The sequence below is a fragment of the Pelecanus crispus genome, chromosome 2 (genome assembly GCF_030463565.1).
Source record: "Pelecanus crispus isolate bPelCri1 chromosome 2, bPelCri1.pri, whole genome shotgun sequence".
In the NCBI taxonomy this organism is placed as follows: domain Eukaryota; kingdom Metazoa; phylum Chordata; class Aves; order Pelecaniformes; family Pelecanidae; genus Pelecanus; species Pelecanus crispus.
In genome coordinates this window covers 167,641,126-167,668,863 of record NC_134644.1, presented here as the reverse complement: position 1 = coordinate 167,668,863, position 27,738 = coordinate 167,641,126, and the positions used below count along the sequence as shown (strand labels likewise).

General features: G+C 37.0%; 1 protein-coding gene across 3 annotated transcripts in view; it reads left to right on the top strand.

Annotated features, from left to right (window-relative positions):
• The window catches only part of ZFAT (zinc finger and AT-hook domain containing), a 92,825-nt gene that overhangs the window by 42,842 nt on the left and 22,245 nt on the right, over positions 1-27,738 (top strand). For all 3 annotated transcript variants that reach the window (XM_075704941.1, XM_075704944.1, XM_075704943.1), the window contains 7 exons: positions 107-1,575; positions 2,751-2,983; positions 11,215-11,302; positions 15,201-15,350; positions 17,174-17,347; positions 21,946-22,034; positions 24,489-24,627. In XM_075704941.1, the coding sequence (XP_075561056.1) occupies positions 107-1,575; positions 2,751-2,983; positions 11,215-11,302; positions 15,201-15,350; positions 17,174-17,347; positions 21,946-22,034; positions 24,489-24,627 (2,342 nt within the window). The remainder of the gene's footprint in view (positions 1-106; positions 1,576-2,750; positions 2,984-11,214; positions 11,303-15,200; positions 15,351-17,173; positions 17,348-21,945; positions 22,035-24,488; positions 24,628-27,738) is intronic.

The window sequence follows — 27,738 nt, the reverse complement described above, 5'->3', positions numbered from 1 at the left end:
TTAAAATTTTAAACATTTCTGTCCATTATGAATATCTAGGAAAATTTTGACATACATTTGACCGAGTTTCAATATTGTAAATATAACTAGTTTGGTTTCTTTTTAGGTTGGGTCCAACTCAGCTGAAGATTTTTACTTGTGAATACTGTAACAAGGTGTTCAAATTTAAACACTCCCTCCAAGCACATTTGAGGATTCATACAAATGAAAAACCTTACAAGTGTTCATACTGCAGTTATGCCAGTGCAATCAAAGCCAACCTTAATGTTCACATGCGGAAACATACAGGGGAGAAGTTTAGCTGCGATTATTGTACGTTCACTTGTCTCAGCAAAGGCCATCTCAAAGTCCATATTGAAAGAGTTCATAAGAAAATTAAACAGCATTGTCGCTTCTGCAAAAAGAAGTACTCAGACGTTAAAAATTTGATCAAGCACATCAAGGAAACACATGACCTTCAAGATAAAAAAGTGAAAGATGTTTTCGATGAGCTTCGCTTGATGACACGAGAGGGCAAAAGACAACTTCTTTATGACTGCCATATTTGTGAACGCAAATTCAAAAACGAACTCGATCGAGACCGTCACATGCTTGTTCATGGTGATGAAAGGCCTTTTGCTTGTGAGCTCTGTGGTCATGGAGCCACTAAATACCAAGCCCTTGAGCTTCATGTGCGAAAACACCCATTTGTTTACGTGTGTTCTGTGTGCCTGAAGAAATTTGTCAGTTCTGTAAGACTCCGTGCTCACATCAAAGAAGTGCATGCAGATTTGCATGAGACTTTTGTTTTTAACAGTTCTATCAATCAAAGTTTCTGCCTCCTTGAGCCAGGAGGTGATATCCAGCCAGAAGCCCTTGGTGAACAGCTAGCACAAAGTGCAGATGAATTGACTGTCATGAGTACTGATGCTATTAACGTACCACAACCATCTGCTTGTAAAGGTGAACCAACAGCTGCAGATGTAAACCATAATGGTCAACCTAACGGTGACTTAAAAGTTGATACAGTCCCTTTGTTAGAATTTGAAAATCCTCCAGTGGAGAATGTACCAGAGACACTGTGTCAGACAACAGATATAGCAGTCCCAAACATTCAATCCTGTGTAGCATCAGATTGCTTTCTGCTGAAAAATAGTACTTCTGGTTTTGAGGAGTTAAAAGTTTCTCCTGCAAATGAAGTGGAAGTTAATCACTGCAGTTCTGTAAATGAGCAGGGTGAAGAAATTCAGCTTTTGCTGTCTGAAGACAAAAGTTTACATCTGAGTCAGAACAATACAATGACTGAGAACCTTTCAGTCTCTGAAGAGAAAAATCAATCTGTTCCTTCTAGTGAATCAGAAACAAGCAATCCGCCAGTTCAAAATTCAGCAGCAGCCACAAACGCTGTGGCAGCAGCAGAAGCTAATGCAGCCATCAGTCCACAGGCAGACTCTTCTAACGCAGTTACATCAGACAGTGGGAGTGGAGCTGTTGCCTTTATGCAGATCTTGGATAGCTTGCAGAAGAGACAAATGAACACGGAGTTGTGTGAGAGGATAAGGAAAGTTTATGGAGACTTGGAATGTGAATATTGTGGTAAGGAGTAGTAGAGTGATGTTTTTTCTTGGGTTTTTTTTTAATGTTATATACTGGGCCATCTTTTTCCTGCTCCACTGGTTTAGTTTTTGATATATTTGTGTATCTTTGTAGCAGTGTTAATTTTATAGTTCAGTAGAGATTCTGGGGTCCAGCAAGATTTACTCCGGGCTGTATAAATAGTGTGAAATGGCTCAAATCCCCTCAAAAAAACCCACTAGCAGAATATAGCATAGCAGTGCTTTGCTAGGCTCAATTTTCTGTTGATATGAAATTTGGTAGAATTAGATTATTTCTGTCCACGTGCCTCTCCCCACCTGATAATTTTCACTAGGGCCAAACACAGCAGATTTAGGCATGTGATCAGCATTAGTCAGTCCATGCTTTAATGCTTAAGCTTCATTGTCAGTGTAGTATAAAATTCAGAGTCGTCTTCATATAGTAGGGAAGGATGCATGATAATATACATGCTGTACAATAGATACATGTACTGGCTTTTTTTTTTGTGACTTGTTTGGACCAGTTTTTTGAGGTGAAAATTTTCATTACATAGTATCAGATCAAGACTTCTGATTGTAATCGGTTTTTTGAGTTTATGAAAGTGGGAAGGATACACTGTTCCTATTTGTTCTACCTGAAAAATTTCGTGTTTGCGTAGCTGGAAAGGAAACAATTGAGGATTTATTTTGTAACCTTCATTCTTGAGAAGGAAAAGGAATCAAAAGTTTGGAAAAAAAGGGGTTTTGAAACACCATAATATTGTATGTTATATGTATTGCCATGCACTTTTTCTTTTTGGTGCCATTATATCTGAAAAGCTTTTAGGAAGGAATAACACGAACAGAAGTAAAAACAATTTTGAGAATCTTTTTTAGTGTACAGTTGCATTCAGATTCTTTGTATAGGAGAACACATTTAAAAGACTTCCTCATTAGGAAAAAGATCATTGATATGTATTAAAGTTGCCCTTTTAGTCTGTTTCAGGACATATGACACAATCTTTTTAGACAAAAGTGGTTTTGTAAACAGATTTTCAGTAGTGAAGCATCTTTAGGACAAGTTTTCGTTAGAGACAAAAGGGAGAGGATTCAAACTGTGAAGAAAACACTATGTGTTGGAATTTTCATTAACAGTTGTTTCAGAGTTACTTTCTTTGTGTCTAATTTTATTTTCAGGCAAGTTGTTTTGGTACCAAGTGCATTATGACATGCATGTTCGTACACACACTCGAGAACATTTATATTACTGCTCCCAGTGCAGTTATTCTTCCATCACCAAAAACTGCCTTAAGCGTCACGTCATTCAGAAACACAGTAATATTTTGCTGAAATGCCCCACGGAACATTGCAACTACTCTACTCCAGATAAATACAAGCTCCAGGCACATCTTAAAGTTCACACAGAGCTGGTAAGTAACAAACCAAATGGTGTGTTTATATAAACTCAGTGTTGTCCTCATAACGTTTGGAACTGTGTGGCAATATTTGAAGACGTAGGTAAGAGTTCTTACCTGAGTGCTCTCTGCATACTTCTGTACAGGGAATACATGACTTACAGCAACTAGATATTTGGTCCCTCTCGTAGTATTTCCCAGTAGAGTATGTCTGTATCCATTTTCTCCCTTCAGTTTCCCCAGTATTCTCAGATTCTTTGGATCTTGAGAGAGTAAAATGAGGTCTGGTACTATTGTTACTTTACTTCATTCCTTGGAGCTGAATTTCCTTCCTTCATAAATAGATGATTGTGGTAAAATGAAAGTATGTTTCTCTCTTAATTACTGTAGACAGAAGAAATTTAAGTTGTTGAAAAGATTTTTTTTTTTTTTTCTCTAAGTAGCTAAGTAGTTGCAGCCAATCTCTTTGACCATCTATAATTTTCTGTTGTGGTTACAAAGATGAAGCAATCATGTTTTAAAGGCTCCCATCTTATTCAGTAAGCCTTCCAGCTCTGAATTCCATTGTGTTAAAAACAGGTCTGGTCTGCCTCTTCAACGTGCCCTGTTACATGTTTTCTTTGAGACTACGCAAGGGCCTGCATGCCTGACTGGAAGCCCTCTTTGTGCAAGATGCTGCTTTGACCTCTGGCTCTGATCCAACACTATCACATGAATAATCTTTTAAGGAAAAATGTTGTCTATCTCAACCCTGCTTGCATTTGTTTCAAAAGTATGTTTTAAAAAAATATTACAGTGTTCAGAATAAGAAATATTTTAAAGCTAAGGAATGAGATTCTTCATTGTTGATTAAGATGCTTTTTTAGAAGTAAAATTATTTACATGCTTTTCTTGGAAGATTAAGAAAAAGCAATTATTTTCTTTATATCAGTGTTGCCTTCTTTTCCTACCGTGTGGCAGGGTCCTTTCTGCTTGCAAGGCATGGTTGATCTGGGACGTTCTAGACTTGCGTATACCCAGAGAGGTTATAATGCGCATACACTCACACAGTGTATGAACACAGGTATGTTCCTTCCCGTTCCAAGTTAACCTCTAGAAAAGGATGTTTGGCAAGTGCCTGCTCTCCCAGAGTAATGAATTTAGTCCACTTTTGACTGTAGTGTTTCCTGAAGGCCATCTGGAAAGCTTAGGTGGAACACATGACCTCATTTTATATGAAGAGACTTGTATTGAATAAAGTACAATTTAGGATTTCATAAAATGATAAGCATGCTATTTGTAATTAAACTTTCTTGACTGATAATGCCAGAAAATTGGCACGAACTACATCCTTGCAGTTTGGGTTTTTAATAATTTATGCAGTAAAATACTTCCAAAAGGTGATTTACCCTTCTCCTGAATTCATCTTTATTCTTATTCCAGCAGAGGAGAAAATGCCAGTTGTTTAATTGCAACACTCACTCTTCTATCCTTTAAGAACAAGGAAGTATTCATACAGATGGGTCTTTCTTCATTCTTTACACAACATTATGGTTTTCGCTGGCATTGTCTTGTAAATAAATCTTATGCAGCCTTAATAGAATGCACCACATATGACACATTCCTCCTAATCACATGAGAAAACAACATCACAACTCAGTCCTGTGGTAAATATTGTTGCTACACTTCCTTCTACTAGTGAAATGTGATTCTTGAATTAAGGATTTATGTTAATTTTTCCCCAGATGTGGACTATTTCTGCATAGCTACTTAAAAAAGCTCTTAACAAACAGTACCTAGTGGTTTCAGGTCATCTTCTGCAGTCAGCAGGTAGGCTCTTGGCCAATATTTCCAACAGCTGAAGTTACCTTAGAGGTGTTTGTAACAGAACAGAACACTTCACCTCCTACTCTTGTTAAGTACTAGTCTTTTGTAAGTGCAGGACAGCTTTAAAAAACAAAACAGGTTACACAAAAGGGAACATTTTTCTCCCTTTTGTCCCCCGATTCTGTAGTATTTTAAACAGAATCTGAATTTCTTACGAAATGTGCAGAAAGCTCACATTAGGCTGCTTTTGAATTTATTATGTTTATGATGTCCATCTGACGGCAAAAATCTGTGTAAATAATATCTCAGGCTACTTAAGAAAAAAGAGCCTAAAATTAGATATCCTATATCCTTACATAAGTACCTGGTTTTCAAGTGTGATGAATGTCCGACAGCTCCCACCAGGAGGATCGTTCTCATGAAACTAAATGGAACTGAGAAAATGCATTTCATAATTAAAAACAGTGTGACAGCGAGATCTTTCACAAGTATGCTTACTGGTGCTTACTGTCAAATATATTTGAGTATTTAAGTGGATTGAAAAATTCATGTGTTAGAATTTACTCAGTAACTAAACTTGGCAGTTCTCATATTGGCCTTTGTGCCCACTGCTTGGCGTATTTACTTAATGCATACCTTGCTGAACAGGACCACTCATGCCAAAATACAGTACTTTAACAAACTATGCATAGTTAAATGTGGAAAGCTACTTTAATGTTAATTTTAGTTTGCAAAATCAATTCTTAATAAATATTGAAATTAAATCTTCCCTGGAGATAGAAGATACCAAAATCTCAGTTCAGTTCCTTGTATGAATGCCTATCTTTTGTTACCTTGTTGCTGGCTGCTTTTCAACTGGATCCCTGCCTTATTTGCTGAACAGGATAAATGATGGTTATTAAAAAGCAGCTTACTGTTCGTCCCTGTCACTCAGTATATAGCCACCCATTTTATTCTCTACGCACCATCCAAGCCTTGCACTGAATTTGGGATTGTTTATTCCCTGGGGGATGATGATGGGGACTCTGTGTGTGCTGCCTGTTGCCTCAGTATTGGCTACGCATCATTATTACAGGGAAGATTTTGACTTTCGAAGTCTGGGAATTGAGGCTTGGCTTGATTTAAAACCAAAATACTGTGTATATTCTCTGATTTTCAGTACCCATCTTTTACCTCTAAGGCTTGTGTAGTGGTTTTTGACAATTCTTGGCATTTATGGAGCTCTTTAGAAGGTCAAACCATGACGCCTGTGAATCACTTCAATGTCATAGTACCTAGGAAAGGGATGGGCAGTTTATAATGACTTTAGAATAATTTACAGTTATGAATGAGCTAGTGGTAACACTAGGGACCGGTTGTGGAATTAAACAATGCTGATGTAGGTACCAGCATTTGTTTACAACCTCCAGTGGGTTTTACCATACTCGGTATGCTGAGCAGATAAACATCACAGAGAGGTTTGTCTCTGAAGTTATTTTAAATCTGCAAGATAAGCACCTCTATAAAACTGGAGTTCAGACCCAGAACCACCACTTGCTCTTAGGTGCCTACATCTGCTTTCATTTACATTTTGGGAGGTAAATGATTCTTTGGAAGGATGCTTAGAAATTTCATTATGCTGCTGACGTTTCGTGTAATAGTGTAGTTAGAGCTTTCTTCGGGAGGTGAGATACTTGAGCTCTGATTGCTTATTTACCCTTCCTGAGGAGCATTCATTTTCAGACTGGCACTGCTCTGGCTGTGATACCTTTGCCTCTGGAGCAGTGCCACTACGTAGTCAAGAATACAAGGTACTGGGAAGGGAAGGAATTAACCAAAAAATCTATGATCTAATGATCGGGCACTCAGTTGGAAAATGGCTTTTGTTCTTGGTCCTTGCTTCCATAATGAATGTCAGCTAGCCATTCATTTTTACTAGTGGTTATTTCATGAAAAAATGCTTCAGCAGTACAGTTTGCAGGTGCTTGTCATTTTCTGAGCTGTGATTTCTGCTGCTTGCCAGACTTCATAAAAGTCTCTCTAACCATTTGCAAATTTTTCTCCTTCACATGTGTGCGTAGCCACCTCCTGAGAACATCGGATCCTTTTAGCTAAGTTGCATTTTAATAGGGCATCAGCTTACTTCGGGAATCTTTCATGAAAATTTTGATTTGAACATCATGACAACTGTGGTGAAGATTGCTGGCCGTCTTCACTCCTCAGAAGTGTAACTCGGGGGCCTAATTCTGTTCCCATAGGTGTTAGAAATTCAATTTCTGTTTATCTGAGTAGATGCAGGAGCAGGCTTTCACTCTCTATTCCTCTATGAAATTATACAATCAAATGTTGTGTTAATTGAGTTGTGAGAACTTGTGCTGGAAACGCTCTCAGAGTACCAATATTTAGTAGAGCTTTGTTTTATTTCCTGCTCATAAAATCATGTCACTACTACTAAAGGAGGGGAATGGATTGTTGATTTCTATAACGTATTTGTCTAATTTGGGCCTAAACAGTTTTTATTATGGACATGGTCTTAATTTTACACTATTAATGAAATCAATAACAAAGCAGCCAGGAGTTCACACAGTCTCAGTTGAAGAATTGCCATATAGATCATATAATATATGATCCTATGTATTCTGTGTATGTTCATAAGAGAAGGTACTTGTGTCATCAGTCTGTCTCTTTACTGATGAGTACAACAGAAGAGCTGCTAACGTTTCTGGTGTTTTCCAGTGTAGGTCATACTTAGTACTATTTGATTCATTAAATAAACTTCATAGTGGTCTGTTGCTTTAAATGCTACATATACAGAGGCTTTTCATTTTTCTTTTCATGACTATACTAGTACACCTACCCCTTGAATTATGTTGAAACACATGCCTTAGAGAAACAAAATTCTCTTCAGAGAGCTATAAATTGGTAATGCAATATAGCTGATGCTTTCTTAGCACAATTTTAATTCATTTACATAAAGAGAAAGGCATTGTGATTCCTATGTAAGTGGCCTTATTTTATAATGAAACATAGCATAAACAAGAAAATTCTGTGATAGTATTAGTCCAATTTTTTCACTAGGTTTAAGAATATTTGTGGACCTAATTAATTCCTGATTTGTGGAATGTGAACAGTAATTTCAGTCAGAAAGCTAACTTTATTTCAGAATTATTTTAAGTTTTATAGTTTCTCAAATTGGCTAATAGGGGGATTAAGCAAATCTTGGGAAGTGTGGAAGTCACTTTGAAATTTAAGTAGCTGATAGGACTATGCAGCTGGTCTCTAATAAAGGTAGACCCAGCTCTCTTGATACTTTGCTTCTGTTTGAGGTTTTTTTTTGAAGGACACAAAGGCATTTAAAAGGCAGGCACTCGGATAAGGCATAGGATAAATAACTTTTATTCTTACCAGAGGAAAACTTGCATGCTGAGAATGTGATGAAGGTATTACTACAACCTCAGCCTAAATCCTTCAGAGTGCCTCTGTTGTTGCCTGTGAGAAGGGCACTCTGAAGAGCTTGATGTGGTGGGGGAGACCTTCTCTGGGGCTCTGGGTTGTGACCTGGGTGCTCTGAAATCCTTCGTTTGCAACAGAGGATTTTTAAAGGCTGGTTTTCACGGTGATGGGATTACACTGAAGGACTAGCACTGTCACAAGCTCTCAGGGCAGTGACAGAAGTGCACTTAAACATTCAAAACTAATAACATAAGGTCCAAAAGTCTGTGGCACTGACCTGGACAAACAAGAGTGAGAGGTTTGGCTTCAGCTGGATGCTTTCTGTGAGAGACTGGAGCTTGACAGACACACTTTGAAGGGACTCTGCTCAGAAGGACAATCCGTTTGTTACACTACAAAAGATACCCCTTCTGAAGATCGTTTACTGCAGAACATGGTATAGATGACTTCCTAACTGCTTGAAGAAAGCTGTTTGGATTATTTTGTTGTTGAAAAATTTTGTTACCATCGTCATGTGGAAAGATGTGTTCTTGGTGCCCGTACTTTCATGTCGCTCTATAGCTCTTGATGCATATACTGATGATTTTGATTTTTTCTCTCAGGCATAGGCTTATAGCATTGCCTTCCTGTGAAGAGTATTAGCAAGAATGTAAAGTTGTCACAATTATAGCATTTTACTTAAAATAGTGTGTGTGGAGTGGAGTGCTGGGTTTGGTTTTTTTTTTTCTTATTTAACTTTATGAAAGGTTTATTTATCTATTTAACTCTATGAAAGGTTTACAGCAAGGTGTATTTGTCTTAGTGTTCTGGGCACCCTGAGAAGTACTTAATACAATGAGTACAAACACCAGCAACTGTACATTAAAAGTGTACTATTTTTTTTTTCTTCATTTATTTTGTTTTGAAACCAATTCTATAGCAGGTTTGAGGAACGGACTGAGATCTGTCAACAAATTTCAGCTGGCCGCTCAACAGCCCCTAAATGATACTGTGCTTATGTTTTTCTTATATGTGCCAAATTAAGAATGTGATCATGCAACCCAGTCTTTGAAAAGGTGCAAACGCTGCTGTAGAGCTTTATTAGAATTAATCTACCAATTTTCATTTGAGTAACATGTTCAGGTAGAATTCCAAAGTCATCAGTAGCAGGTTTAGGGATAATAGGTTGTTTCATTTGAGAGACCCTAATTCCACAAATCAACAGCTCTTTCTCGAGCAGATTTTGTCAGCATTGTGGGCTCCTTGAATCTCTTCTTCCAAAAACCAGCTAGTATTCTCTGCTGTTCTTTCTTCACTTGAGATTCTCAGGGCTCAAAATGGTGACTGCCCCAGCTCCATCATAGCAAGATACTGTTCTTGCTCTATTCAGGGTGGTAATCCTTTAGAAGCTGCCACCACCAGTCCCTAGTGTAGGTTTTCTCACAGAAGCAAATAACCTTCTGACAGCACAGGCAGAATTCTCCTTGTGCCATTGCCATATTAACAGCAATGAGAGCTTCATATCCCATGTCCTACTGTCATGAAATTATTTATTGTTATTTCAGCCTGTGAGTTCTAGGGCTACTTCTGGTTTTAACTTGTAGGTACTTCAACGTAGGGATTTCTTTTTCAGAGGTACATGATACTGAATGCAAATACCTGCATCATATTCCTGTTTGCCATGAAAACCCATCAAGTTTTGCTTTTCTTTTAAGAGAGATGTCCATTTATAGATGTATAACTGTGGCATATAGACAATAATAACCTCCTTGTACAGTTTTCCTCACTATTCAGAGATGCTGTTTGGCCTCAGGTCCAAAACTGGTTGAGTCCAAGACCCTTATTCTCCTGTTACCTCCAAATTTCTCTTTCATAACACAGGGGTCTCTCTCTTTTTGATACAGTAATCTTCCTTCCACGTTCTTCAAGAAGTTTTCTGTCCTCCTGAAATAATCTGTTCTGTAGCTTCAGCTCGCCTTTTACAGTGATCTCTTGGTAGTTTGGTAGGTACACATCTCCCACCAGGTAATATGTTATCTGGCTATCTGCCTAGTTGTCAGGACAAACTAGACTTCACTCCATCTGTTGTTTTGATAATCCATTCATATGTTAATCTGGCCAGTGCATAGGTGACGAGATGACCCACTCATTTGACTGAGCATCCAGTCGGTTGTGTCAGCAGGTGCGTCTGCAAAGAACAACTGCTTCAATTTATATAATAAGCAGCAAAGATTATTTTAAATTGGGTCATTTACCAATTCGTGGAGAAAAGTCCTACATTTTTATGTGGAGATAGATGCATTTGTAAAAACACTAAAATGACAATTAAACTAAAATTGCATATAGGAAGAAATTGCATCGAAACTCTCCAGTTCAACTTGCTCGATGGTGTTAAATCTTTTATAATGTCAGAGACACTGATAAAAGCCAGAGTACTCTGTAAGTTTTTAAGTCAAAGTAGTACAATAATACTTTATTGTTAATACATAAAATGCTGACTATTTATATTAGAAGTGTAGACACTAAGTAAGTAATGGCATCTGTCATTGTTAACTCTTCTGCTCAATTTCAGGCCGTTAAGTAGTATTATGACTACACATACTGGTGGATGTCTTCAGAATAATGAGATCTGATCCTTAGGCTTCAGAATGGTGGACTTGTGAAAAAAATGAAAAAACCCTGAATATTACTGCTTATATCAAACATGTTTTCTTCTGTTATGTGACTTGATCTTTTGACTCTTGGTTCTCTGAAGAGTCAGTCAGAAGATAATGCTTGCATTTATTGTGCATATTCTCATGTGCTGTAACTTGGAGCCCTTCATTGATGAAGATTAATGATGTGCTTAGAATACTTTAATATTTCTCCTTCACTTTTTTCACTATAAATATCTTCATTGTTCCCTTAAAAACTGAACCTTCAATTATAACTTTGTTGAGAACCATGTATTACTGAATAATGACTATAGTGATTACACCAGTGGACTGATAATGCAATCCCTTTCTTTCTTTCTTTCTTTCTTCCTTAAGGATAAAAAGAGTTATTCCTGTCCTGTGTGTGAGAAGTCATTTTCTGAAGATCGACTTATAAAATCTCACATCAAGACAAATCACCCTGGTAAGAAAAAATCAAGGAAAATTTCTCAGTCTATTGCAATAAATTGATAAAGGTTTAGAGGGAGCAGTGTAATGTGATTACATTCCAAAGAAAGAGAAGAGTCCAAGTCTAATTTAACTGGATTAGAGTAAGAATTATATTGGTTCTGCAGATGTTAGAATTTAGAGTGAACAAAGTTATTGTTCCAGCTTATGTGTTGTGGAGTATATCGGGTAATTGTGCTAAGAAATCTTTCTTCATCTGGCAAAGAACTTGTTTCCAAAAGAGGACCTAGGTGAATTCAAATTAAGCATTGGGAAGTTTGGAATTAGGTATATAGACATCCCGTAACAACCCGTGAGACATAAAATTCCCATTGGCCACACATAAACTGACAGAAATGTGTTTTTTGCACATTATTTTGTCTGTAGGTAATTGGCGTGAATGCAGAGATCCCTGAGCTGACTCTGTGCGTGCTCAGTTAGTGTGTGGCTGGGCTTTACCTCCAGGGCCAGCTGGTCTGCAGCAGGGCTCTCACTAGAACCAGCTGTGATGTAGTACGGCCACTATTAAGCTGGAGCTGAGAAGCCTGGCTGGATCCAAGCTAACCACTGCAGTCCATTCAAACTCTGTTTATACCTTGCATTCTAGCACCCTGATTTATCGGTGCAAGCGCAACATAAAATGTAAGTCAATGTGCTGTGCCCTGAGTAAAGAATCCTTTCTCAAATCTTGGGAATTCGGTGCCAAAGTGCTCAACTGACTGGTGCAGGGACTGATTTAAATCTGACTGATGTGGAGTCGGCAGAGCTGCATTGGTGTGTCCATACTTTCCTCCTCAGTATCTGTGTTACGTGGGAAAGAAAGGCCCACTGCTACTGTGGATAAAGGAGAATTGACTGCATTGGCCAACATACTTTAATTAACTCATCTATAGTGTTACTTATCACCTGACATAATTTGATATTAAGAAAGAAAATACTGGCCATGGTCAAACTGAGTTTGGGGAAAGATAAAATCTAATTAAAATGATGTAAATTTTCTTGTCAAAAATACAACACAATAGGTAAAGCAGTGGTTTCCTATCTTCCTACTGCCACTAGATAGTGCTAGACCCGTGTTTTAAACAATTTCCTTCACTTTAATTTCAGACTAACTCCCACTTTAGCTCCTTAGTTACCAAATGTCTTTATTTGCACACCACTCCGCAACAGGGTGGTTGGAGGGCTTGTCATACGTCAGGGGACATATCTGATGCAGCGAATTGAGATGAGGGAGGGCTTGTGTGCTGTACTGTAGTCAGGAGGTACGTCACCCAGTAGGCATAGAAGTTGAATCTCAAGAGCTGTGCCTATAAAGGCTTCGTGCTGGCTCAGCCAGGGAGTATAAGAGGCCTCCCTGAGTCATGTGATTTGTGAACTAGCAGTACATTATGTACTGTGCCCTTACAGGTTGCCATTGGTCTGCACTGGTCCATTGACTGCTGAATTATTAGTGTTTGCTGGGTCTGGGGTCCAGAAATACCAGTTAATTCTGGAGCCCTGACATGCTAAACTCATGCATTTAAATACTTTTGAACAATTCATCTGGTAACTGAATCCCTCTAAAAGTATAGTGTAAATTTTTTGATCCAGGAAAGTGGGTTCTTTTAAACTCTGGTTTATAATAGAGGTAAGGTTAAAAAAGAAAATCTGCACAGCCTGTTATTTTGTGTCCTCATTTTTAATTCATGTATCGCAGGCGAATAGAACTTAGAAGCAAAATACCGGATTTATTAGATATATCTCCATGGTACTAAAGAAATAATACATCTAAGATATGCCTATGCAGTAGGGATGCAACAACACTTTTAATATATGGAGGAGAATTAAAGCACAGATCTTTCTTCTGTGCATGCTGTCCTTGTAATCAGGAGGAAATCCTTTATTCGTACAACATGCTTAATTACAAGCCAAATAAATGTGAGGGGTCTGATGGCATAAGCTATCAAGTACTGTGGTGGAATGAGTGCAATTGTTTTTAAAAATGTAAATGGAAAAGAATAAAGATGAAAGAAAAAATGGATACTGTTAAAAGAAATTGAATTTTAAAACGACATATCAAAAATTAATTTAAACTGAAACCCTTTCGTATTTATCTTTAAAATGCTATTTCTGGAGCTCCCCTCTCCTTCCTTTCTTAATATCATTCAGCATGACCTCTCTCTTGTCTCTTCTATTTCATAAACTATAAAGTATGAAATAAACCGGTACTCCTTCCTCTTCTAGGTTTGCAGAGAATAGGAGTTGAATTCTGGTCCCATGAAGGCAGTGGGACAAAAATCTCTGTAGACTTTGGTAGAGCAGTATTTCAAACCAAAGAGACAAGAGAGCTTGGCTTTATTGCCAAATGATTTGGGTACTTAGCAATGAAGGAGGAGTCTTGGATTCTGGTCCCAGCTCTCAGAATTATCTACCTTTTCATCTACTGTCTGATTTAATATGGTGTTTGTTAATATTCTTGAGACATCAGAGGCATCAGCTTTCATAGACCCCTATTGAGCAGACATACTAGCTTGCAGTCATGAATGAAAGATCTAAGCCATCGAAGGCAGATGAGGGTTCAGATTTGTGTCCGTATTTTTCTTTTTTGGGTACTTTAGAACATATCTCTGCTCAGTTCATGGGCTTTTATATTTCCCTTTTGAGGTTGTTTTCCTTGTGCATATGAGTTCAGGCAGGATTTTTGATTCCACTCTGGGACCAATCATCAGGAGATTAGGTATGACAGTTCGCATTTGGTAAAAATCTAAGTTTAGACTGTAACTTTAAAATTTGATAAGGTTTTGAGCATAGTAAGTTATCAGCTTTCATGTCTTAATGTTTAGATTGCATGAGTGCTGTACTTTCATTGAGTCGTGATATTTAGCATTTTATTAATCCGAAATGCATTGAGTAATTGCATTTATTTTTTAAAAGCACTTGGCAATGTTTTCATTATGTGTGTTTGGGATATTTTAATTTAAACCTCATTATTTTGAGATTTTTCACTGTGACAGCCAAAATATTAGATCATATGAACAAAAACCTTAGAGAGTTGAGTGTGTTTAAGCCTGAATAAGCGAAGGCTAGGAGAGGAATCTTAGTTGCTGTCTTCAGCTATCTAATAGAAGATTAAAAAAAAGACAGAGCCAGTATCTTCTTGGAACTGTACAGTGAAGGGACATGAGCTGAAGCAGGGAGATGCTGGTTGGAAATTAGGAAAATAATTTTGACTGTAAAGGTGGTCAAACACTGGAATGGGCCAAGAGAGGTTGTAGAATCTCCATCCTTGGATATGTTCAGAACAGGACTGGTTATAACCCCGAGCAACTTGATCTAATTTTGAAGTTGGAACTCAAAGTTGGCCCTGCTTGGAGCACGTGACCTTAGAGGTCCCTTCCAATCGCGTTTATTCTGTGAGTCTGTTTTTTCCTTTAAAGTTTCTGATTATCAGGTATTCTGATCATTATAGCTGTGGCTGAAGTGAATTGCCTTCAAATCATTGACATCTGGAAATCTGGGGCTAAATCTTGAATAAAGTCTTTTGAAAATACTGGAAAAAAAAGTGCCAAGTTAGCTTACTGGGAAAGTTCATAGTTGGAAAATCATTTCTAAGCCAGTGGCACACACAAGATTTTTTTTATATTTAAAATACTTTATTTTAAGCAGGCAATGGGGACACTGAGTACACAGATCAGGAGAGAAAGGACAGAACATCCTAGAAGCCCTAAAGGAAAAAAGTTCCTTATGTTCTTTGCTCAGGTCTTATCTGAGTGGCAGTAAGGGAGGTAGGGCTTTTAAAAAGTTGGAGTGAATCAGGATCTAGCTCTTCAACATTACTTATAGAACAAATTCCCTCACGTCTTTCTGGTTTTTATTACCTTTTACATTTCTCTCAGAGGTTTCAATGACTACTATTTCTGAGATTCTTGGCAGAAGAGTTCAGCTGAAAGGACTTATTGGAAAACGAGCTGTGAAATGTCCCTACTGTGATTTTTATTTTATGAAGAATGGATCAGACCTTCAGCGTCATATTTGGGCTCATGAAGGTAAAACTCTGCTTTTAAGCTTTTGGGCATATAATCAGTCTCATACTCCACACAAGCTTTGCTGACATAAAAAGGAATTCAAATTTATTGCTATACCTGAATCAAAAACTTTAAGCTACAGTAGAGGTTAATTAGTTTAATAGATTCCAGATCACATATGGAACTGCACGCTCATAACATGAATAGACAGCTTAAATGTTTTATAAAATTAATAAGTTACTGATTAATTTTTTTCCAAATCTCATTCATAAACATCTATAAAGTATTCTATAATAAATGTGAGTAAGGGGGATTGAATTAAATACATGCTCAGTCTCTTAAAACAAGTAATTTCCTGTATCTTCTCGTGAATAACTGCTGCTCCTTTCACATTTGTCCAAAAATACTTGGTCTGGAAATCTGTTAGTAAAACAATTGAAATCCAGTTGCTTTGATATATACATATAAATTCTCTGTGTATTTTAATTAAATCATGCTGAGCATGGCAGCTAGCTGACATGAACATAAACAGTGATGAAAAAGTCATAATGCTGATCATATCTATGACTTTTTAGGGAGAAAATCCAGTAATATGGCAACACACAGGTTAAAAATCCCTTGAATTTAAAATCAATGCCCAGTAACATCTTGTGTCTACCCAGTCTATCTCTTCTTATAACAGGTGGAAGACCACTCGAATGCTCTTTAGTCAACTAATAATCTATGGAACAGATTGCCTATGGCATTTGAGCGTTATTTTGGATTCTTTAGCCATCCCTCTGCATAAAGGGGATAATGGGATTTGGTACTCTCGAACCAATATTTTGGTTCCAAAGTGTTTGTTCCCATGCAAATAGTTCAGACATTTATACTAGTGCTGCATATTTGTTTGAATGCTTTAACTATGAGCTTACCTGCCTGTGTACTATAGCAGTGGTCCTCCCCAGTAGCCTTTACTCCAGTGAGGAGTTTAGGTAATGCAAAATTGTAAGCTTAGAGCAATTGCTTGTGTATTCCATAGATACAGTTTGTTTATTCTGCCAAGAAAGCTTGGAACCTATCTCATCTAACTAGGAGGAGAAGTTGAACAGAAATTTATTCCCAAATCAAAGTGTGCAATCAGCCTGTTTAAAGTAGGCTGTAATTCCTCATGCTTGTAAATCTAGTTTTAAGGTCATGAATATCAATCTAAAACTGCCAGAGCCTCATGAAACTGTTGAACTACTATGCCAGTTCAGATTTATTCAACTTTTCTTTGAAGGATTTACTTTGGTCTTGCAGACCTTCTGCTAGGTGACATACTGTGCGTCTCTATTACATGCTTTGGACTGTTTGAGAGAAGTGAAATTGTAAGTGCTTGCATCTTACTGAGGGGGAAAAAAAAGTACTACTGTGTGAGCCATTAGCAAATCTGATACTAATTAACAATAAAACACAGTTTTGCACATTTAACTTCTGCTTGCATATTAAGTACCTAATGAACCAGTCCTCCTCAAAACAGGTTTCTTCATTCTTTATTGTAGTAAACAGAGAATGATAGTTGTCTGAAGACTTTTAGAGGGAAACTTTGTATGTGCACCAGCTAGGCATCAACTTAGGCAGTCTGGATTCTAATTTTAAATCCTCCTTTCTCTTAGTAAGTTAAATGATGCTGTCAAGAGCTTGGTATCATTTACACAGAAACTACAGATGAATTTTCTTAAATGTAGATATTCAAATTTTAAAATGTTGACCTTGTTATCCATGTTGCTTACATTATCTGAAATTTCTTTCAAGCAAATGTCCACCATCTCATTAAAAGGTGCAGCTTGTTTGTTTCATAGTATTTTTTTTATTATTTTTAGGTATTAAACCCTTCAAATGTTCTCTCTGTGAGTATGCCACTCGCAGCAAGAGTAACTTGAAAGCCCATATGAATCGTCACAGCACTGAGAAAACGCACCTTTGTGATATGTGTGGGAAAAAGTTCAAATCAAAAGGCACTTTGAAGAGCCATAAACTCCTTCATACTGCTGATGGTAAGTGAGTGTTTATTAATATTGGCTGTACTATAGGACCTTATTAACAAGCATTTTTCAGTTGAACCCTAAGTGCTACTTACAAATTTTTATTCCCAGGAGACTGTTTGTGAAATAATTCAGAACTTTGCAAAATTAATTTCTGTGACAGAAAGACAGCTGTCTCTGGAATACTTAATTTTTCTGTAATTTTGTGTGGGCTTTATATCCCTTTATATTCTTACAGAGAATTGTTGATCTCAATAGAAATTTGAAAATACAAATAGTTCTGTGGTTAAGTCTTTTACTACTTTCTTCTGTGAGAATATTGTTAGGAGTTGCCGAATCCAGTAGCCCAGTAGAGGCAAGGCTGCTGCAGCTCTGTGTCCGCAGGTCCAGTTAGCCAGTGGGAAGTCTGAGCATGTATTCTCTACAGGCACACAAGCAGCACATGCATTTGCTCCGTAATTGTAATATTTTTGTGATGATAACAGAAAAAAGTGAGATGCAAATCCAGAAAAATACCATCTTTTGTATCAAAATTTTGGACACAACAATATTTTATTCCTCTGTGATTATCAAATTGAAATAAATGATTTAGCAGGGTAAGTTGTACAGACCTTCGTTATGACTTAGTAGCTTCATATTTGTTATTCATGCAACCTTGTGAAACCGCATTCCACTCTTTACTGACCATTTCGTTTAAATTATTTAAAAAAAAAAATTGCATGTTCATTAGTATTGTCCTTTCACAGAAAGTGCACAATGCTCTGTTACATCTTTAGAATATATGTGAAGTTTTTGTGTCAGAGATACTTATTGATGTTTATGTATGCTTATATCTGTATGTATAAGTGAAAGATATGGTGCCTTTTACACTGATATGATACATATTATAGGAAGCATATCATTACTGTAGTGTTACCAAAGTTACTGTAGTATTACCGTGATCACTCATTATTCAAAAAGTACTTTCCAGTATTTGAAATAACTTGGTCAGTAACAAGCAGGTGTTGCACATACATCTAAACTTCATATGCAAGAATCAAGATTTTACTTATCAAATGCAATCCTCAGATGATTCCAGGCTGGAAGAAGGAGGCAGTTTGTATTTGAATTAAAAGGAAATTTGGAGCACGATCAGGCTATAAAGAAAAAAAAAGGTCTCTTTCTATGGTGCTGTAAAAAAAACCCTGTACGGGATTTCATTTCAAAACCTTTCTGTTTTGTTTTCACCATCTGGCATGTCCAAATAGTGAAAGTCAGCAATGAAAGTTAGATTTGTTTTTACCTGTGAATTAGTTCTATTTCTTGAAGAAAATATTTATGTGTGTAAGTAATTATTGCAATTCAGCTGAGGCTGCTTTGAAATTTGACAATGTTGAGAACAGCACTGTAGTCGTGCAGGAGCTAGCCTTGTCTGGATTTGGTTTAAAGGTGTGAAGTTAGTTTTAGCCATTTAATTGCGCGCAAGGAACTATATTTTCTTATCATTTACTTTTAGGTCAGGCTGAAACCTTGACTCTAGAGGCAGTGTTATTACCAGGAGCCTTTTTTATCTGGCTTCAGACTGTCATCATCATTTGCAGTAACTGAGGTGACTGCATGTTCCTTTTTGATGCACCTCACAAATAAATCCAAGGCTTATGCTCTTTTGCCTTGCTTTTTACACTTCCAAAAGTGTTCCAGGAAATTCCCTGTACCTCTGGGAAATGTGTTTTGCCATTGGCTCCAGTGGAAACAGAATCTCACTGTCTGTGGAGTCTTAAGTAATTTTCCTCACTAAGTCCACCCCAGTAAACTCTTCATGCATTTCAAATACTTGTGAAAAATAAGATAACATTTGTCACCAGGAAAGTAGTGTATGATTTGTCAAGGGACTTTCAGCCTCTTGCATGCTGACAGTTTCTCTTTGCCTGGAGTCCCTTTCTATAGTGACAGCACTTCAAAAGTTCTTACTAGCGCACAGCTAGTATTCTTCAGTTATTTCACAAATAAATGAATTTGAAAGGTGTTTCGCTGTTTATGAGTCTTGTCTTCCTGACTTATGAATCCAGGCAATTTTTGTTCACATATCAGCCCTGCAAGGTCAATATAACCAGTGGAATATAAAGTAGTTTTCTGTCTCCTTCTTCTCTGGGAGACAGACTTCTCAAGATTGGCATGATGGAAAACAATTCCATAGTCCAGGCTTATTACTGTTTGTGATTAGAAATAAACCAGAAAACCTGGTTTTCATTATTTGAATTAGATATCAGAAATTGTCGCAAGGTTTTTCTTAGCTGTGTTTCATGGAAACTTTCACACTCAGTATAAAATGCTTGTAAGTTTTTTGAGAAAGATCCAGAATCTAAAGAAACCTGATCTCTTCAGGATAATGCAGAATATTCTGTAGTGTACTTCTCCATCCTTCCTTTTGGTTCTTTTGCTTTTGGAGTATTTTTTAGCACGTACTTATTCCACATCAGTCAAATACAGTTTGCTGGCCATGGGCATTTAATACAGGAATGAAGTCTTTCTATATTTAATACACCTTGTAATTTGGCTGGAGGTAGCAGGGCTGATAGAATCTTAAACACGAAATATGGAGAAAGAGAGTATGAAACCCAGAGAATAAAAGGAAGGAAATTGTGTTATTTTAAATCATAAGGAAAAAAATATTTGGGAGAGAGAATGCTTTGAAGGGAAGTAAGAGACAGCTACAAAATGGTAATATGTTTGGGAGTTTCACTCTTTGCAAAGCCACAAACAGCAACAGATGTTTTTCGAAAATGTTGGAGAGTATTCATTCCTGTTAGAGAATACTAAGAATTCCAATTTTTGTCCATATCATGACAAAATCTGACCACCTTGCCTTAAGAAGGACTCAGACTTAATGATTTCAGGGGCAAAAGCAGACTTTCACGATCACAAAGTCTGATCTTTTGCAGAGTACAGGCTGTAACTTAATCTAATAATTTTGCATCACATTTCCGCTGGATTGTAGTATATCTTTTTAGGAAGGGCTAAGCAGACTTGATTTAAAGACTTCATAAGACAGGGCATCCATCTGATTTCTAAGCAAATTGTCATATTCATTAATCATGCCCTCTGTTAAAATTATTGACTTTATTTTAGAGTGAATGTTCTGAGCGTCAGCTTTCATTAGTTGAAATTCCAGTTCTTGTTCTTCAATTTTATTGTTGCTGTTTCAGGTTGGAGGGTTAGTACCTTCAGTATTGATGCCTGACTAGAAAGCTCACAGGCACGTAAGGAAATTGTCTTAGGACAGTAAGTAAGGAAAGTATAATGTCTTGTCTGTGGAACTTAAAGTAACACCTCTCTTTGGATGATACTTCTGAAGTTTGTTTTTTTTTTTTTTTCACAAAGCAATATATATAAATTGCATTGACGCTATTTAATTGCATTATGTTGTGTGGAAGAGCTGCTTACAATGCAGACTTTCAGTCTGCCAAGTACTCGAGAGACAGAGACTGTCTCAAATCTTTCAGTGACTTTTTAGGTTGGTACCTGAAAGAGCAATGTTTATGGAAATATGCACCCATTGTCTTTACCCCTCTTCTGGTCCACTCTATGATTTTTGAAACAATTGATGCAGAAGAGCAGAAACCCAAGTTAACTTTAACTCCATATATTTTGCGAAAATTTGTGTCCAATTAAAATAAAGAAATATGAATCAGCACTCTCCAAGAGCAGGTCACAGAACCTACCCATTATCGCTAGTGTTTGGTAGCCACCAGCGTGTCAGCCACCACACATAAGTGTGAACTAGTCACAGTATGTGTTTTCTCTTGCCTTGTGTGACTGTATGTGATACTTAGGGTTACTGCAGAAATTTAAAAGAGAAAGGACAAAATGTCATGATGAACAAGGCAAGCAGGCTTCATTCAGTCTGATGTTGATGGAGCAACTTACGCCTGTTGTTTTAAAACTCTGTAAGCAGAAGTGAAACGTCAAAACACAAAACCTCTGTATTATTTGCCATTCTAATCTTATTTTTGTCTCTAGCATATTTTATTTCTTCCTGTATCCAGGGTTAAGCCAATGTAGAAAACCCTTTTATGATAGTTTGAGTCATTATTGGAAAAGTAGTGCTAAACCCATAACCAAATCTTGAGGTAAAAATAATAGGTCACGTCATACCCTACCAGAAATACGTCAAGAAAATTTACAGTGGAAAAAACAAGAAAATGTAAATGTATTTGAATCATAACAATTCAGTGCTTGGGACAAAAGTAGGTAAAAACACGTGAACATGACCAAACACCTGTGTTTTAAGTATTTCCAGATCTGCTTTACAAATAGCAAAATTACTGTGCCTGCAGTTGTAAATAGTTGATTTTCTTCTTCCATTTAGGCTGCACTATACCAATTCTTTTCTTCTTTCCCAAGTGACTATCCCAGGAGCATCTAGACTATTTAATGCTTATAATTTAAAGATGACATTCAAGGCTTTTTCTTCCTTACGGTGCTATTAGCTCTTATTTAACCAAAACTTTGCAGAGCAAAGTATTTTTCATACTTAGCATTTTGGAAATCATCTTTATGAGGAAATACAATCAGTAGCTTTCTGAACTTAAATAGAAAAAAGTTATTCCATTCTTCCATTCCCATTTCAGGCAAGCAGTTTAAGTGTACAGTGTGTGACTATACGGCTGCCCAAAAACCACAGCTCCTACGTCATATGGAACAACATGTCTCTTTCAAGGTAAGAAAACAACAAAGTTATGCTTATTGATAAATTTTAATAGTTCAGGAATTTGGACTTTATATGCAGACTTTTGAGACAGGGTTATTTTTTTTTGTGGACAATTTGTAGTTACTAGCTTTACTTGCCAAATATATATGTATGCTGCAATATAAACCAAACATTATTGGTTTTTTTGACTGTCAGTCCATGAGAGAAGTAACCTAATATGTACCTTAAAAAGTCCTAGGGAAGTGGGAAAGCGAATCCCATACATCACTATTCATTGCCCACCTTAATCTTCTCTGAAAGTTTGCCAGTCTAATGTACTATAGATGAGTTCATATACTTGAAGAAAATTGAAGAGAATTAATTTTAAAACATCCCATTTATCTGAAACATGTCTTGGGAAGAGTTTTGAAGATTGTTAATGTTTCTATGAAGTGTTTAGATTAGAGATATGATTTATTTTAATAAATTGTAGTATGGTTTTGTTCCTAAATTTCACATTGGTTCTCAGCATGATATAGGTCATGATGTAATTAATTGTGAAATGTTATATTCAGGAAATAGAAATGATACTAGTTTCTTTTCCAGAAAAATCCAGTATTTTGTATGTATGAAAATGTTCATTTTAATGTAACAATTTATCTTGGTAATGAGCATATTTCTTATTGAAAACATTGTGCTATTTTCATATGCAACATCTTTCATTATCTAACAAATCATTTTGCTTCTCTAAAGAGTACACTTCAGCCATTCTTAATAAGTACCAATGCTATGTACCTCTGTAAAGCAGAAAGAAAGACAGACTTTTGATTCATCGTTTAAATTTTGGAAGACAAGACATATAAGAAAATGAAGCAAGTCATCTAAAGAGATTATATATTTTGCACAAATAATTTTTCTTTTTTAAGTGTGTAGTTTTGCTGTGGACTTATCTTTTTAAAAGGATTTTATGTCGTTTTCTTTTTTTGATGGCTAATGGGATGAATGTACGCACAATGCAGTTCTTGAAATATAGCTGGTTCGGACCTCAGGATTCGGCACCTCTTTAAAGTCCTCTGTCAGCCTGCATAGAAGTGTGGCTATTCAATGCATTATCAAGAGAACTGCAAAACACTGAAAGAGGTCAATCAGGAGTATTTGTCAAAAGGGGTTCAAAAACTGTCTGTTAGTAAAGTGTTGCCTTCTTCTGGGACAGTTGTTTGCATGCATGTCAAACTCGAAGGAATGTCAGTAGTAAGGCGACCTAATGATAATTTAATCCATCAAATTTCCAAGCTCTATGAATTTGCAATCCTTCTATCCAATAGCAGATAACATACAGGACATGCAAGTATGTAGAGAGTGGTACAAGAACACAACAGACTGTCTGGATTATTTTCTTGAAAAAAAGACAGTTTCAGCAATAGAAAAGGAGGGTACCCCTCTCTGAAAAATTGAATAGCTAAATAATGTTACAGTACCGTCTGAATTGTAAGGTTAAGGGAATTTGAACACTGCTTTTCTTTGTTACTGTTGCTGTCTGGAGCGTGCAGGAAGGTCATGAGCAACAAGCTTAGGGGAATGTACTGGTCAGTGGACCCTGACTGCAGGCGTTTCCCTGCTTTAAATTAAGCTTCTTAATAACCATTTCTGTACCAACCATTTTCTGCTGACTAGCTTTAGGGGGGCCTGTTTGCTATGCATGAAACATTTTGCATCCCATTCTGAGGTCCTTGACTTTTCCCCAAGGTCAATGTCTGCATTCTTTTCCAGCACCCTGATGGTTGTGTGAAGCTTGTGTAACTGTGGCATATCTCAGTCAGAAGGTTATTCTCAAAGGCTAACTTTAGGCACAAATGTTTGTTTTCCTAAACTTTTTTCTTTAGAAATGTCTCTCCCTGTCAGTTGAAGGGAGAGGTATGTTCTTAAAAATTAATTACTTGAGTTCCCAAAACTTAGCTCACCAAATGGTCAGATGAATGCAAGTGCCAGTGAAAGGGAAGCAGTTGAGAGCATGTTGGAGAGAGAAGGAAAGGAAAGGGAAGAGATCAACCCTGTCAGGTACGGTTATCTGTTAAATTAGGTTGGCTGTACAATCATACTGTACCTTCAGTTATTTTAGCTCTCTTACTCCCCCTTTTCAGACCAAAGCTCACGGCAGCTGAGTCATTTCCTTGTAGTAGAAAGTCTCCACGTGGTCAGACCTGTGATCATCAATTATGAAAACACACAGTTTACTGAATTACGAAAAGTAGGTAATAATCTTATAATGTTGAGAATATGTGGTGTCTTGCACATAATAAAAAGTACCAAATTTTAGGTAACGTTTAGTTACAACTTCCATTTATATTGAATTTTGGAAAGTCTCCTTGGAAGATGCCTAAACCAGAAATGAACATGATTTCTTGGGATCAAAACATTGCAGCTTAGACCTGTATCCTGAAGAGGTCAGGAAATATGTTCTGACATTTCCCTTTTTGCTCCTAGCCTTTCCGTTGTGCACATTGCCACTATTCCTGCAACATATCTGGTTCCCTGAAGAGGCATTACAACAGAAAGCATCCTAATGAAGAGTATGTAAATGTAGGTTCTGGGGAGCCTGCAGCAGAAGCCCTTATCCAACAAGGTACATCTCCACTGTATAAGGCTTGTGGGTTTTTTGTTGTTTGGTTTTTTTTTTTCTGAAGAAAACTTGGTGTAAAGGTAAATTTTTGTGCAATATGTGTTCTTCGGTCTATTGGGTGTTATGTGATAAATTGTTACCACTTTTTAGTAATTCTGAAATTGCCACCTTTTATCCTTCATTGTGTCCTTTGTTCTCGGCTTCTAAGGGTGGATGAACCAAAGTTTTGATATACCTTGCCTGTACTAGTCATTGTTGCATACATTTATCATTTTCACTTGTCTCATTTTGTAAGTCAAGTGTCACTATGAGTTGAAATGAACGATAAATATCTATCGTTCTACTGATAAATTTCTATGACAATTTTGCAAGGTTGAACTAAAGGTAAGGTTAAGCAAATGTAAGGAAAGAGACTGAAGAGTAAATGACAGCAAATTATTCCCCTACTAGAAAAATGGGGGAAAAAAGAGAGTGCAGGTAAAACACGTTACAAATTGTTATGCTCAGAATCCTGTTTATGGGCAAAGGAAGCACACCTTATCTGTCTAAGTAAAGCTTATATGGAGCTTATATTCCATTATATTATAATGGAAATCTTAACAGCCTAGTTCAAGAGTCACCATTAGTCTAGATCTAATTATTATCTAAAAAAAAATAATAAAATGCAGCTAGAGTACTTATATACAGAAGTCGTCTCAATAGTATTATTATTACAATTAAAAAGGTAACACACACACTTAGTTTCTCCTTCTTTTCCTGGTGTTATGGTGACCCTTCCACCGTTTGGTGGTTTTCCTCTGGTGTTGGCTTTGGGATGGGGAATTCAATAAGTTGTTAGCATCTGGTGATCTTCACTGGGAGGAGTGAGATGTTCATCTTGATGTCCAGAGAAGGGTAGCAAAGCTGGTGAAGGGTTTAGAGCACAAGTCTTACAAGGAGGGGCTGAGGGAACTGGGATTGTGTAGCCTGGAGAAAAGGAGGCTGAGGGGAGACCTTATCGCTCTCTACAACTACCTGAAAGGAGGTTGTAGCGAGGTGGGTGTTGGTCTCTTCTCCCAGGTAACAAGCGATAGGACAAGAGGAAATGGCCTCAAGTTGTGCCAGGGGAAGCTTAGATTGGATATCAGGAAAAATTTCTTCACTGAAAAGGTTATCAAGCACTGGAAAAGGCTGTCCAAAGAAGTGGTTGAGTTGCCATCCCTGGAGGTATTTAGAAGACACATAGATGTGGTACTTAAGGGCATGGTTTAGTGGTGGACTTGGCAGTGTTAGGTCAGTGGTCGGACTCAATATGATCTTAAGGGTCTTTTCCAGCCTAGATGATTCTGTGATTCTATGATCTTCCTCTCCCAGCTGGGGCCATTGTTACATGTTTGCTTATACATATTTATACTTTTCTTTTTCATTGGTCTGTAGCTGCAGATTAAATCCAAATTTACTGTTTATGGTGCTCTTCATGTATCTTCAAATACTATTTTTGTTGTCCCTAAAACCAGTTTTATCCAGCTCTGGATTTGCATATTTTTAACTGATCATTTCTGAGTTGTCAATAGCTGTGGTTTCTTTAGTGCCAAGCTTGGCACTACTTATTACTTATCACTACTACTTATCACTCCATGCCTGCCCTCCTCTGTGCTGCATCCTGGGTCTCTACTTTTCAAGGTTGTCATACCAGGCCTGCATTTCTCTACATCACATTTCTGTGTAAAGGGTCCTAAATATCTCATTCTGCCTAGAACAACTGCTTATTATTGCTGTGTAAAACTTGTAGTCATACCACACAAAGATAAATAAAGCTAATTAGATATAGACACCTGGTCAATTAGAGAAATTGCTGTCACACATAAACTAAGTAAAGGCAATAAGCTTTTTGGGGAGGACTGAAAATTCAAGATTGAATGTAAGAGCTAATGGAATGCCAGGGGGAAGAGAAAATCAGACTGTAGTAGTTTTTACCACATTCATATAGTAGCATAAAAAGTTGTATTCCTGGCTGTTGTTGCTTTTGTTTATAAATTTCATCCCAGCTGAAGTCCTGTATCCTGAAAAGATGGTCAGTGCCACTAGTTGCTTTATTTCTGCTTGATACAGGTATCACAAATTGTAACTCATTCCTTGCAGTGTCTGGGTTCTAGCAAAGGAGACACGTACAGGTTGTCTGACTCCTGTGAGTAGTTTTGCTGTTGCACGCTGGGCAGGTGAACCAAAGCAAACAATTGCCTACGCAGTCAGATACCTTTTTGGGTGAAAAGCTGCTTCAGTTCTAGTGCCTGATGTGGGGGGAAAGGGGGTAGAAGAGGAGAAAGCCAAATTAAATATTAAATTGTGTTGAAAATATTTTAATGCTTGGTAGAGTTGAGTTTCTTACTTTGTTTCTGATAATTTTAGAAAGGGTTTTCCCTATTTTTTTAATAGAAACTACCAGCCTTTTTATAATATCTTTTGGGATCTCCAAAATTTCTGGTTTTGTTGAAGAAGAGACCAAAATAGTGCTGTTGTATTAGATAATGAATTAAATATAATTCTTCTAAGATGACAAGATTTCTAAATAATATTTCAAAATTATTCATCTAACACAGAACATTTATCTACTGAAGGCTTTAATCCATGTTAAAATAATACTGAAATCGTGACACACAGAAAGGCACTCAAAGTCTGAAACTCTCCCTTTATACTTGCACTGTAATGGAGAACTGTATAACTGCACTAAGGAGTTTGAGCCTGTGTTATTTTTATATGATATTTCTTTGTTTCCTTTTTGTCAAAAAACCAAGAATAATTAAAAAGTAGATCTTTGTCTGTAAATTTCAGGGCAGGAATGTATAGTAGAATTTTATGATTATTTTCACAGACAGTGAAAGTTGTCAGGGAACCTGCAGTTGTTTTAAAGAGGTAATATTTACTTGGTCAGTACTCAAAGCCTCTATTCTGTAGTCGTGCTGGTGAAAGAAGAACTGTGCACTATGGGAAGCTTTGTTTAGCTTTCCAAGTATCTGAGTACTGTGAGGAATTATTTGTCCATAGCCACTCTTGAGACTAGGTACCTAAGATTGAATTCTGTTAATATGAAATTAAGGATCATATTTATAATGTTTTGAACAAATAAAATTAATC